This window comes from Zophobas morio, unplaced genomic scaffold (genome assembly GCF_036711695.1).
Source record: "Zophobas morio isolate AGI-343-1 ecotype UQ-CSIRO unplaced genomic scaffold, CSIRO_AGI_Zmor_V1 ptg000110l, whole genome shotgun sequence".
Lineage (NCBI taxonomy): Eukaryota > Metazoa > Arthropoda > Insecta > Coleoptera > Tenebrionidae > Zophobas > Zophobas morio.
In genome coordinates this window covers 183,774-198,209 of record NW_026972215.1, presented here as the reverse complement: position 1 = coordinate 198,209, position 14,436 = coordinate 183,774, and the positions used below count along the sequence as shown (strand labels likewise).

Genomic DNA, 14,436 nt, shown 5'->3' with positions numbered 1-14,436 from the left:
GATAGTGTGATTAGATACAATCCCATCGGTTAATTAGCTGACTTCATTGCTGATTTGGAACAATCGTAATACTATTTTAAACACCACCCTTTCTACAGGCCATTCTCCAAACGCTTTCGTTCGCAACTATTCGCTACTAAGGAGAAGTACTCGTATAGAACTTAGCATGTTTTACCAAATTTATCATTCAAGGTTCAGCATGACCTGTATAGTTACCTACAGTAAAGATAACATCTACAGGGGATGCTAGTATTCAATGGAAGCTTCAAAATATCAAGGTTAATTAGCCTTTTAGTTTAAAGTCTCTTAGAGTCATTCAAGAATGCAACAAGTTTAGTTAGTCTATAAGTGTTTGCGAACATCAAGTTTCAAGCATCCATGGATACAGGTAATATAGAATCTGCTTCAAGGCTCTATCCACCTCGTAGTTTTTAACATTTTTAAGAGCAAGTGTTTCCAGCCGTGCGTAGCGCAACGTGCAACAGCCCAGAGCAATCTGAAGGAAGGTATCATAATCACATTCCAAGGGTTTCACAGTTAATTAGCCGTTAGTGTCAAAATAAAGTTAAAGTTTCCTTTGTTTGATTAGAGAGTAACGTTCAAGTCGATCCCTTCGGAAAATAGAGGGTTAAATGACCCATAAATTATATGTTTCCGTTCGCACGATGTTCCACGTTAGGATGTCGACCTTTTTACCAAACTCAGGTCCACACCATGGAAAGCTTAAAGGACTACCGTACGAGTTGAACACAAGTTTTATATATAGGCTTGTCAGTTACAGCGCTTGTACGACGCTGAGGCTAGGGACAAAAGGCAATCCTCACACTCTTAGGAAGAATGTACCTTCAAATGACGAAAGTCTCAAGATATAACTGACAGTCTAAGGTACACGTAAGAAATGTACCTAGTCTACCCATTAAGTAGCCGACCTGCACAGCTACCAAACGGTCTTTAAAGGATAACTGGCACCAACCTCGCTTTGATCGAAGTCATTGAAGGATGCATTGCACGTTCCTCGCTACTAAGAAGTGATAATACGAAGATGTGAAAGATAAAAATGCTCTCACAGGACTCCGAAAAAAAGCATCGAGAAACGAAAGGATCATTTCTCCTTTACATGATTTTTCATGCGCATAAATATTCTATAAATAGCACTTTTGAATCTTTTCGTAACTCGAATTGTGGTGTTTCCACCATATGTCTTGTATTAGAATATTGCTAACAGCAGCTTTAACTAAGATTTATTCTGTTTGTTTGAATAATTGGAGAATAGCTTTTAGTTGATTTCAAGTCTTACGACTTCTACGTCAGTAGCTTGCGTTGTTGTCCAAGTTTTTTAGCTTGTAAAGGGGAAAGTTGAGGGCCCTTCTGGAACTTTTGCACTTAAAGAGAATAATTTATAGTTAGAACTCATTTAAATTAGTGAACAAGTTCTCAATTTTTTTATTGTTATTAGCTATTTTATGTGGAATGCAAACGAGAAAGTATATATATGCACCCCTTTTTGTTTTATTACCACAGTGGTTTATTGCATTATACATCTAAAAAATTTCTTGTCTTTTCGGTCCTGTGATAAAAAATTGTCTTCTTTGTTTAGTGTTTACAGCAAAATTTATTAAATCGTCTTACGTTCAACTCCATTGAAGGAGTGCCATAATTAATTTTTTAGCTTTTTATTAATCATCTTGATCCTTGGTGGTAGCAGAAAGCAAATACAGTTCCTTTCGTTCTGATTAAAAGTCGAAAATTTATAATATAGAGTAATAACAAGTTAAAGTCCAAAAGGATAATATTCTAAATTGCTAATGCTGGACACTATTGCAAAACATTATTGGACTAAATTTCTTAAAAAAAGTGAAGACTCTGCTGCTTTATAAAATATTGAATCCCATAAAGAAACATAATAGGGGGTTGACTAAAAAGGTTGTTCAACTATAATTATTTTTAAAAAAAATATATAAATTATTGTTTAAAGTAAGTTTATTTCAATAAACTTAATATATATTAATTTTAGAGAAATACGATAGATTTGGGCCGTATAATAGCGACAATGACGCCTGCATTGTAAAAATTTTTAACTCTGGTAGTATCGACTAGTTGCATAATTTGTGAAACAATAAAATTTGCGTTACATTGTTCATTTAAACAATAGGCTCTAGCTATTTGCCTAACAAGTTTTTGTGTAGACAAGCGTATGGAGATCTCCTTTGAGGTCAGTAAAATAATGCAAACGTTATCCTTTGATATAGTCTTTTGCGCCAGGTCAGGTGCACATATAATCCCTAAAATAATGGTGAAAAAGTGTAAGCTGCGGTTATAATTTAGAAGCATAGTGATCTTGCCTGGTTGTGAGCTCCCTAAAAATCTGGAACTGGTCCATAAACCATTAATTAACCCGTTAGATACACGCCCACCAGCCTTGACAATTCTCTCCTTCTCGGTGAAGTCATGCACGCTATGTCGCTTAGAATGTAATTCCAACCACTCATTCGCAGAGGGCGAAATCATAATAGCTTTAGAGCCTCCACAATTTGCCACGTATACTACGTCTTCTTGAAGCCAACAGCATAGCGCCTCCGCAGCGAACTGCAGATGTTTTCTCTTGAGAATATCTAAAACCGCTTGGTTGGCAGTGTGAAAAGTGGACTCTAACGAGGCCAAGTAATCGTAAGGTAATTTTTTTAAGTTTTCCTTAAAAACTAGATGCATTTTTTTGCTTAAATATTTGGTAATCCACTCTTCCCCGTAACCTTCATACAAACTTAACCATACTCCTGGCGTTATCTCGTTATTTTCATTATTATAGCGAAACAAAGAAGTTTTTTCTTCAGGGGATATATAAATTTTGATATCTGAGTATTCTGAAGCTACACATACTTTGTAATCTGTAATGATGAAAAAGTTAATTATAAAAGAGACGGCAAAAATTTATTTATTAAAAACCCAAAGAAAAACTAAGGTAATGAATTTTCGGGTATACAAACACACCAGCGAGTTATTAACTATGTATTTCAATGATATTATGCGTAAGGTGACCTGTACTCAGCCTATAAAGAGCTGTTGTAAAAAGCTGTGCGGTTTTCTCTGTGGCTTTATCCCTTTTAAAAGTATGTAAGAGAGCAGCGCCTAGTCTTTTTAAAGGGGAAGTATCTTTTGGCTCTGGTAACGGCCCCTTGTCATCTAGGGACCATATACTCTTTTTACTACTAGCTATTGTTGGAAACCGATCATCGTCAAGTTCAGGGACATAACTCATTGTACAAAGTAAACTAATAAGTGACTTTTTAAGATATATTACATTCTAATTCAGGAAATCAAACAATTTTCCTATTTAAGGGTTTTCCTTCACAATTAGGATTTTCTCGTGCAAAGCTAATTTTTTCGTATTTAATTGTAATCTTTTCAAATAATATAGGTTTTATTAACAATTAGATCATTCTATTGACTCTGCAAGATATCTATATAACTACAGAAAGGGCATTACGTTATTTCACATTGGCCTTGTAACCAACTAATCTATAAAAATAACTCTCGTTATAAGTTTACCACCAACTACGGAACTCATAGGATCGCTAACTTTAAAACAATTGTTAGCTAAGGACGTCTAAAGCTTAAAAAACTAATGAAGACCAATTAACGTTAAAAGAAATCTACTCATGATTATGAAAGTAAATGGTTCGTTAAAGTAGAGACAGAAAAACCTAAAATGAAATAAAATGCAAACAAAAAAGAAGTGTATAATAATTGTGCCTACGGGCTTGTCCGATGAATAAAGAGCTTTAAAGTTGTTATGCGAAAAAATTTTGATAAATAATATTGATTATGCCTATTTCTTCTCTAGCTGTTAGGTAAGAGGTGCTATAGTTTGAGCCAAAGAACTTAGCGAAAGTTAATCAGAAATAACACTAAAGTTAAAAGTTTGTTTAATGTAAATACCAGGTTTATCATTTCGTTATATATTTCAAAGTTTATGCCATAACGATGCCCAAATGCAGTTTTACATAAAAGCTTCCCATAAGGTTGTGCCTATAATTTATAACTGGTATTTACTATCAACTTTTGTGAAGAAAGTCTACAAGCCGTATCTGACTTAAAATAAAAAATTTACCTGGGTTGCAATTTAATAAAAAATTTTTAATTTATTAGCGGAGCTAGTCACTTTGAATAAAAAGAAATATATTAATTCTAACCGAGAAAAGAGAAGAATGCGGCTAACCAAAAAAAAATACCGTAGATTTTTTATCTAATTTACTTAACTGCGGATGAAAAGTAAAGTGTTAGCCTAAGCCTCTGAAGAGCGGTTTCAGGTTATTATAACTCGATATACTTTTTAAGAAAAAGTGAGATCCACGAAAATAGAGAGCTCCTATAAGTAAGCTACTTAAATACTTAAAATAGTAGATTATGTTACAGCCGCTTCGTATATAACTACCCGGATAAACTGAGCTTAAAGTACATATTGTCCATTCTAATGTGCGTGGTTTAGTATTTTATAAGAAAAAAGTTTATATTTAATGATCCAGAGGTTTCATTTACGTTGGTATAACTTTAAAAAAAAGTTGGCAGTGTTTGAGGGTGGCACTACTATAACTGGTTACCATGGTTAACTTAAAGATTGTATATAGGCATAATTAGCATAGTTAAGTGCATAAAATACTATTAAAGTTTGTAAGCTACCAAAAAACACCTAAATTTTATATTAAAACTGGATTTCTAGTAAGCTAGCATTAGTATATTTGTGGATAACACTATCTTCACTTTTATCGATGACAAACTCTGCTATCTATGCTACTTGTTATCAAGACTTTGCCTAGGAGGTGTAAAGGAAAAAACTCTCCCCATTCAAGTTACACTTTTAAGTACAAGTATCATTTGCTCTAGTGCGGTAATATTTTCCGACGTGTCCAATTTTTACTCTTTTAAAACAATCTTGGTCTTTAAGTCAGCGTGCTTTTTTCATACGACTGGCCTTTCCTCATCCGTAACATCTGCAGCGAACTTTGGTGCTGAAGTTTCCGTAAAACCAATGGTCGTGTCTAATACGTGGGCTCTATATGTATGGACAATACTTACGTTTTTCATGAACAGTACACTCAAAGGTTTTTGTACTTTACTTGTTTCCCTTCCTGTGATTTAGCCCGTGACCTGCTAAGCCACAGTGAGTTTAATCAATGCCTTAAACCTCAAAGCTTGACCTAATACACATCTTTACGCATTATTTCTAAGTTCTCTGTTGTTCGCTAATAGGCAGTCAGACTATTCATTAAACGCATTTTATGTCCTGGTGGGGTTCCTAATTAGGAAACTCATTGTTAAATTCATCCTCAGACTATATAATATATTAATCATGATTGAGTTTGTATTCAAGAAATTCTCTTCCCAGTGTTAGTTCAATAGCGGGTAGTTTTCTATTTAATGCCTCTTTCCCATAAGAGCTCCACTCCATCTATGAAAAGGTCAATCTTTTCAGTTTCCTCCTTTCCCTTGCTAACACGCCTTATGTAGAAGAGGCTTTCACCTCGGCTAATGCCTCCTTCCGTTTATCGTTAACGAAGAGATTAAGGGGTCATTCATTGTCTTTTCTCAGGTTTAATATACACTTTGACATGATCCACCAATTACGAAAGTTTTTGCCCTTTTTAATCATTTTTTAATTTTGGTGAAGCCCCCTCTTACTTATTACCGTTGTTAGCTGTAATCTTAATTACCATAACTATACTTGATTCTTGCAACTTATTTATTTTATAATTAAACGAAGTATTAAAAGTTAAATGATATCAACATAATTTTTTCTGACTTTAACTATTCGACTCTTTTGGCTTCATAGAGTGGAACCTCCAAAACTATAAATAGGGAAAAGAATAAGAGCACAAAGTAAAGAAACTGCAAATTAATTTTTTTCTAAGTACACATATATGGATGTTATATAAAATAATAAAAATGATACGACTAGTGGTCTAGCTTAATAGTTCAAGTTATTAGTAAAACTAAGCAGTCTGCGCTCGACTTTTCCGACCATCTGCATGAATTATTAAAAAAAAATTGCAAAGTTCTAGAATAGTCTTGCTGTTGTTAATAAGACAGAATTTTAAGTTATTTTGCCCAAAACTATATTTCGTGTTAAAAATTTTTAAATCTTGTGGTCGCAGGCGCAAGGATTGGCCTTCCCTGCGTACTGTAAATGGACTATCTTAATAGAAATTAGATGTAACACTATTTGCTAATGGATATTCGCCGAAAATATTGCTTTTTTATTGCTTTATTAAAAACTGTATGTTCGTAAATCTTTCTACGTGTTGCAATAAATTTTGTGCGCTTCTACCGAATAGATAGGGGAAGCAGTAGGCGTATCAATGTCATGAAGTAAAATATTCATTTGTAAAAATCCAACAACTTCAGCTGATTTACTGGAAAATTTGAAATTATTTTTTTAGTAAGAAGACCTTTAAACTAAGGAACTTAAGTTGCTTATCTTATAGTAAGTAATTAAATTGAAACGTTATCGTATAAAAGCTAAAACTTGGTAGTTTTTATATAAATACATCCCATCCATTTCTATAAGCTATTATTTATGAAATAAAAATTAAGTTTGATTACAAAGCGTACTTAAATATAACAGCTATTAAAGCAGGTAGAAGTAGAGCACGTCAAAAACTAAGGAATTTGCTGCACAATGGATGTCTCTGATAGTAAGCAAGTATTGAATTAAAAACTGAAAGTGCTTCACCGCTTTCCTACTAAGAAACTTGTTTTACTCAATAGTTAAAAAAAATTCACCTTAAGGGTTAATATTTTACGTCATGCATTTTGTCTTACTCACAGGTTGCCTTAATGCCTTGATTAGTATAAGTTAGGATAAAACCTAATAATTTAATTTAAAAGCATTTTTTTAGATTTACAAAAAGTATATATTGCGAAAAATATTTAAAAGTTAATATATGTTAAGTATAAAGTCTGGCTACTACGCGCCAAGAGTTTTTTACATGCGTTTTACTAAATAGTAGTCTAAATAACACTAGTTTTAATGCTCGATTCCAAAAAATTAAAGCATATCACATTTATTTGGTATAAAAAAGCTGTTGTTTGTTTTTTTTGGTATAAGTCGTTTTTAATTATATACATACAGCGACATAAATAAATTAATATAAATTAATATATTCCTTTGTGTGCGCATATTTTAATTTTAATTGAATAATCATCGTAGCTCTTCTTTTGTTAACAGCGCTCCTTAACAGACACTGCTTGTGTCTCTTTACTTTACACTAATAGAAGCTTTGTAGGCTGCAAAAACTGAAGATGAGGTCGCCTTTTTTATAAGAGCATATGGTCCTGCAAGTAAGCTTAACAAACATTTTGACCGGGTCGTAGATGGGAGTTAATATTTGTGACCGCCATCGTTCGGGGACGGGTTTCTAGCGGTTTGCGCCACACAGCCAAATGACAGAAGTACAGGCCTTATAATTCTCTGTTCTCAGATTTTTTTGGGAAGTATATTGGTAGTCTTCGTGTTTAAACCTTGTTGGAAAGAAGATACAGTTTAAACGAATTTCGGTCTTTTAAAAACCGGCCGTAGTTTGCTAGTGCTAAAAAAATGAGTTTTGGTCTAGTTTTTCTGAATATGCTTTAGCTCTTAGGTCACATTTCTGGTTATTTTTTGTTGTGTAGCTATTGTCTTTTCGTGGTCCGTGTAATCATCCGACTTCTCTATTTAGCTGAACAACAGTAAATAAAAATCTATAAATATTGCTAAATAACCCCTTTTAAGTAAAAAATTTAAAAGTGGGACGCTATACTTATGTCTCTTGATTTTTGTGGTAACTTCTTTTATTTGCTTTAATAAAGTTCGGCTTCTCATACGATAAATATACTATTTAAAATTTTTTATAAAGGTAGAGTGACGAAAAAATATTGTAATTAAATCTATTCAGGCCAAAGGTGTGACTTGATGGAGTTAAAGAGTGCAGTAGGCTGAGGCGCTTGAGCTTCAAAGTCAACGCGTACGTTAGCCTAAAAAAAGTATACAAATCTCAAATTTTCTAGAAATTTGTAAAAAAAATATTTACGTCAGCTAATGAACTGGAGGTGGTCTTTCCAATAGCACCAACTCTTACGCCCTTACCAATGAATTGCTAGTGAAGAGCTCTAAGCATGGGAGTATAGAGTTTATGTAGTAAGCATGCCAGTAGCACTGGAAGCGAAAAGGAAACAGCAGACGGGCTGAAAAATACAATATGGCTTATAGCTTCTTGCACCAATAAAGCCTTTAGTTTTTCCTTAAAACCCTCGTTCTCCGTTATCTTATAACTAAAAAAGTTGATCACACCGTTAAAAAGTTGAATAAAAAATAACTACCTAATAATCTCCTCTAGCAGATAACCTTTTGAAGCAAACTTAACGGAAACAGTTCGCAAGTGATTGTTGCCACAGAGATATAAAAAAGGTGAAGATGTGGCTCTAGTGCAAAGGTAAGAAAGAAATGAGCGTTGTAAATAAAGGGGCGCGTACGAGGAGGAAGATAGTATATATTCCGCCAGTGCTTGAGCATTGTGTGAGTGTCCTCCGCGGCAATCTAAAGTAAGAAGGTACTGGTACGCCTAAGAAGGGGCCCATGGTTGCCCAACCTATGAAGAATAGCTTCTCCGCAGCTAACTTTGTAGAAGGGCCAACCACATAAAGCGGAGTACTTAATATTTTTTTCACTTGATGCTCTTCTAGTTTTTTTATAACTTGAAAAAATAAGCAACCGAATGAAAGCCTTTCTTTGTTGTGTTAAATTTACCCAGTTGGAGTAATAACAAAGCTCTTTTACTTGTCACTATTAAACCAGAGTATGCGTTAACATTGTTAAGGGCTTCATAAAGCAAAGATTCATTTTCGTAGGCAACAGAATAGGAAAGTGGAGGTAAAGCAATTGATTTAACTCCTCTCTCTTCAAAGTACTACATAGGAATTTATTAGTGTGTATAAAAATTTAAAACTGTGAATTAATAAAAAAAAAAATTTAAAATCTAAAAAAATCTACGTAACCCTAATATAAAGATCACGGTTTTCAACTTCTCCAGAAAAACGTGCCGCTCCTTTGAGAAAAAGCACCAAGCTATAGATTATAGTTAAATAAAAAAATTAACCTAAAGAGGAGGAAAAGAACAAGAAGGTAGAGGAGTATTATGAAAACTTTTTTCTGCTGGGTTCACCGGTCATCAACAAGTCGCACTGAATGCGAATAACGGTAGAACTTGTCTCTATAACCAGGCCGGAAGCTAGTACAACATAGTGCACTGCGTTAAGACTCCAATGACCAAATAAATTTGAAAACCATGTAACCACTATCTAGGTGACACTGTTGTATATCGGTGTTGGTTTTTATGATTGTTTCTCCCTCTTGAGGTGTTTGTTTTAACTTTTAAAATTTTTTTAATTTTTAGGGGAGTTAGATTAGTGACGAACTTTATATTTGCCCTGTTAAAAAAAATCTGTTATTATTCAATTTATTACATATTTGCTAAGTAAACTTTACTTACCATGAAGTACAGTTGTAATTTTTTCATAAAACAAGGCAATTTTTTATATTAATTTATCTCTTATACTAATGCATGGATGTTAATTATATTTTGCACCAGCTCTGTTTTGGTGATTTTAGTTTTGACAACACCTGCTTTGTACAATAATGATTTTGAAAACATATGTGCTTTGTCCGGGTAAATCTAATAACCTCTATAACTTTTGGCGATAAATAAGAAATATATAATTATTAAAAATATATTTCATAATCTATGTTTAATTTTGACAGCTTACATTTTTGCTCGTTAATCTAATAATAATTCAACATAAATAACAAAAGTTCTAATATTTCTGAATAGTGGTAAGAGAATTCTAAGTTGAATTACCTGTCTAACTTGACCGACTTAAAGCTCGTACTGTTGGGTACTGTTTTTCTAAGTCCATATAGTTGTTCGTTTCATAATTGAACTGCCCTGACTCTTGTGGCCTGGTTAAAGCAATACGCTAATGCAGAAGTGCATTAAAAAAGGTTATCTGGCTTGAAGAAGTTAGGGGAGTAAGAAATAAGTTTTGAAGTATAAAATTAAATCAACGTTAGTAAGAGATACGAAAAAGTTGACCTTATTAAAAATTTGTGTTATTTAAGGATAAAGTATGTCACATATGTGGAAGTTTAGAACACGTCAAGAGGTAAAGGAAGTTAAAGAATCCTGATTTTTCTGGTTACAGTCACAAGTGTATAACGTCCTTGATAATTTAAAACCCCAGGAATTATTCTTGCTGGCTCTCTATAACCTAAGAATAATTACCCAATACACCCTTTAAATAATGCATTCTTGGATTCTAAAGCAAGTTGCCACATATTTCGGGCCAAGAGAATGACATGAACCCTTAAATTCACTAAAGAGGTAGCATAATGTTCCTATGAAAAGGCGCCTATAACGGGGGAAAAGCTTTAATCATACCCGAATGCTTTAACAACCATATTAACGCGGAAGAAATATACGACACAGGGAGTATTATCTTATTCCACAAGAAAAAAGCATGATTGCTAACAGAATACAAGGAATTCTTAAAGATATTAGCAAACCTTAAAGCAAGGGTTATCGCCGAAAGAGAACGCTGGCGTATGCATTGTTATAAGAGAATTGACGGACCTGTCTAAGTCTGAGATGGACTGGCACAACATCCTAGGTCACGTGAATCCATACAACTTTTCAAGGTCCTCAAATCTATGTTAAGTTAGCGATAACTTTTCATGTAATACCTGTTTGGAAGCAAATATTCAGAAAACTAAAAAAAAAAATTTATTCCCCACACCTGTGTTATGGATATCCACGGATCTCGCCCTATTTCACTTATAACATAAAGGGCCCTCACTATCGTGTGTAAACGTACGTACTCGTTGTGTTTGGGTTTTTTTTTTGGACATAAAGCCGAGGCTTACGCTAAAATGGGAGAATTCTTGGACAAACATTTTAAGAAACCGATACGATATAGAGAATGTTTATAAGAACAATGGTGGAGAATTTATATAACAGAATTGGACACGAATGCAAAGATAGATGCATAGACCTCGCTTCCACAGCTCCCAGCACACCTCGCACTACACCCATCCGATGTGTTTATCCTTAAATATATTCTGTATCAACATTTAGAGGTTAAGAGACCGGCCTAGTTATTTAATTTTTGGTCGAGACAATGTACCATGCTACTAACCCCATAGCACGAGGTCATGCCTGTAAAGGATATTACGGCGTGGATGTAAAAACTTAAACAAGTTAAAAATGTTTGAAGTTACTGTATACCTTTTATAACCCTCAGCCAGGCAACTATCTAGTAATGGCAGTAAAGTAATTCTATTAGTATCAGTGCGTGTGGGAATCCTTACTGCATTTATTGCTTTATCACTAAACGATTAATAGCAGCAGAAACTTTAGAGAGGCGGATAAGTATTTGTAAGTATTCAAAGAAAAAATTATTAATTGAAATAACAGAACTTGGGCCGAAGATTCTGACATTTATAAGACAAGTGAAAACAGAAGGTGATGATAATGAAGCTACCAATGAGGCGAAACCTAGTAAGGAAGAGATAAGTAACGACGCTGAAGAAACCAATAAGAAAAGGACCGAAAAGAGCGAGGCGAAGGTTTTATAGCTAATGTAATAACGACAGCTATAATGAAAATCAAAGAGTAGAAGTAGGATTTGAAGTTAAAGTAAACCGAAGTGGTGTAAAGGACTTTCCGGTGTCACTTTCGACGATGGAAAAGAATGTTAACGATATTAGGGATAAAGAGATGAAACGAAAAGCAATGCCAGTATACCAAAACGGACCTTATTTTTTAAGTAATACTTTAGAAGTGCTAAAAAATAAAGGCCTGTTCCCTGAAATGAGGAAAGTGCTTGGATCCTTGGAATTAATGGAGACATGATAAAATACTTGACCACGAAAGGAACGACTTAAAAGGTACTACTTGGGTTTTTTTAACCAAAGATGATGGGACTTATAAAAAGCGGTTTGTTAAAAAGGTTAAATCAGATATCTGGGGCTAAATTATTATGAATCTACAAGCCCAGTGATATCCAAGAAAGCTATTAGACGTCTTATCATACTAGCGCATCAACACAACCTTCAACAACTACTGTTTGATTTAAAATATGCCTATACAAATAAAAACTTAGACGTAAATTTAACGGTAAAATACCCATTGGCTTTCATTTAATACATAAAGACAATCCCCCGGACAAATGCCTATTACCAAACAAGGCACTGTACGGGTCAAAGCAAGTCGGCAAACATTGGTTTGATCTAATTAACCAAAAATTAATTTTAATTGGTTTAAACAGTCTGACATAAAACCATGTCCCTTTCATATTAGTGTCCTAAAATTAAATGCATCTTTATCGCACCCGTTAAAAATATTAGTATATGTACAGATAATGAGTTAAATCTAGGAACTGACAAGGCCCATGGAGTTTTAAGCCTCTAGTAATGCTTATCGAGGAATCCTTAAAACATACCCCCGATTCCGCGTTCCCAGAGCAAGCGGGGTTTCCACCACCGTGTCCCGGATTTTATAAATTTTTTTTCACAGAAAACATCTGTAAATATATCTGCTATTCGGCTCCACGGAGGACAAACCTATAACGCTTTGTCCTTCCTGAAATATATTAGAAAACATATCCTCTTGAGCGAACATTGTCTTCTCGTCATGTTCTGTAGTACTAAGACCCACTAAGAAATTAGGTGTGACTTCTTTATACTCGAATTAAACGGTGTTGAGCACGCCCCTTGACTTATTAACATCGCTTGTAAGGATGCGGAGGTCCTCTACGTAAAAAATAGGGTAGCGATATTGGGGTGTTAGTCGTTAATATGAAGGACAGATGACTTCGGCCTAAATGCTAAAATCCTACCTTTAATTTTTTTGTTATAAGTTCATACCACTTATGCCTTCCTTGTTTGGTGCCGTACAATGCCTTATAAAGGGTTAGGCATTAGCCTTCGAATTACTACTATTGATTAGATGAAGCCAACGGGTATTTTAGTTTATAATTTTAACCTCGATGGAGGTGTTGAGTTATCCATTGTTAAAGTCAAAGCCGTTGGTGCAACTTGAGGAGGCGCGCCGTTAACAATTAACAATCTCGTGGTTTCCCTCGAAACGAGAGGACACGAGCAACGTGTTATTTCCATGAATAAAATTGCGTGAGACCTTTACAGCAAACAGATGCCTTAAGGAACCATTTTCTCTAAGCCTAAATGACCATGAAGCGTCTTTGAACTGCATGACTTTTTCTATGGGGCCTAAGTCCCAAGTGTTTTTATCTTTTAAAGATAATTCTTCTTTCCTAGTCCTGAACCATTTTAATCTTTCGGTACTTCATGAGCATTTTTGGGGATTGAATAAGCGCCTTCTTCATGCACGGCCATGACAAGAGGTCGCACCTCGTAATCCCGCACACCGTTTACAACTTCTCCATCATCGAAGGTAATTTAAACCTTTCTCTCTTGACTTTTGTTAGTTTACCACTATACCAATTATGGTGGCCATTGCGATCAAGTTGGACTTGCACTCATTAAGCCAAACTTAGTACCACTAAGGCCTCTGCAGTTACTTTCTTTTCTAGTGGCATTTAGCTCACCGTCGGACTTGGGATTAATAGAAAATTTCCCCTAAATTAATCTTAATAAGATCAAATAGACTTTTTTTTTACAACCCTGGTCACTGTCGTTATCAATTTTTTTCCCATTCGCCATTCCTCTTAGAAGAGTTTTCCGAAAACTTTATGTCGTCCTTGTCGGATTAATCGTCGGAGTTAATTGGTGTTTAAGGTGTGCTATTTCCACTCGAGTGTTTTCTAATGTCCCCTAGTTTGCTGGGGAACGGAATTTCAACCACCTCAATGCTTTGCAAGGCTGGCAAAGATGACACTGTTAAATGTGTTTTGTCTGAGCAAATTAGCTGCGCCTACTCCACCTCTATCAGGGCGATCCTGGAAGTACGTCAAAAAGTGGCAGAAATTTTAATGGATCGCTGGGAAGATAAACCTCGCTAATAACACAGATCAATTCTTTCGCGTTACCTCAATTCTTGCGAATATTGTTTTTATGTAGAATGCCATCCGCGTCCTGAAAGTAGGCGGAAAGGACGAAGCAGTCATCGCAAAGGGATCCAGACTCTTAACCTTTTAGAATATTGTTAACTGGTTTATCGTTGAGTGCGGTTGACGTAGTGTTGGTTGCGGTAGTGAGGGGGTTTGTGGTTAAGCGAACGGTATAAGAAATTGTCGGAGTTACATAAGAGGAGGTTTGTTTTTGGAGCGTTGGTATAGAGCAGGTTAAATTAGATGGGGTAGGGCTTCGCGGTATTGTTTGCAGTCACGATGCTTGGCAATGTGGGCTTCACCGTAATTAGCACAACTGGATAA

The 14,436-nt window shown here is 34.9% G+C and overlaps 1 protein-coding gene across 1 annotated transcript; it reads right to left on the bottom strand.

Moving 5' to 3' along the window:
• Positions 1-7,920: 7,920 nt before the first annotated feature.
• LOC135144888 (uncharacterized) lies at positions 7,921-12,704 on the bottom strand. Its single transcript, XM_064077016.1, has 10 exons — positions 12,647-12,704; positions 9,176-9,278; positions 9,028-9,097; positions 8,780-8,939; positions 8,622-8,726; positions 8,506-8,569; positions 8,353-8,454; positions 8,181-8,304; positions 8,064-8,129; positions 7,921-8,007 (listed from the first exon to the last, which is right to left on the bottom strand). Exons 1-10 carry the CDS (start codon positions 12,702-12,704, stop codon positions 7,921-7,923), a joined length of 939 nt encoding a protein of 312 aa, XP_063933086.1.
• Positions 12,705-14,436: the final 1,732 nt, after the last annotated feature.

Coding starts and splice junctions, on each gene's coding strand:
- LOC135144888 (XM_064077016.1), bottom strand. CDS start 12,704: ATGTTCGCTCAAGAGGATATGTTTTCTAATATATTTCAGGAAGGACAA. Junction 8,727..8,779: donor TTTGTTATTACTCCAACTGG/GTAAATTTAACA, acceptor TATTTTTTCAAG/TTATAAAAAAACTAGAAGAG. Junction 8,305..8,352: donor CTGCTAGAGGAGATTATTAG/GTAGTTATTTTT, acceptor CAACTTTTTTAG/TTATAAGATAACGGAGAACG.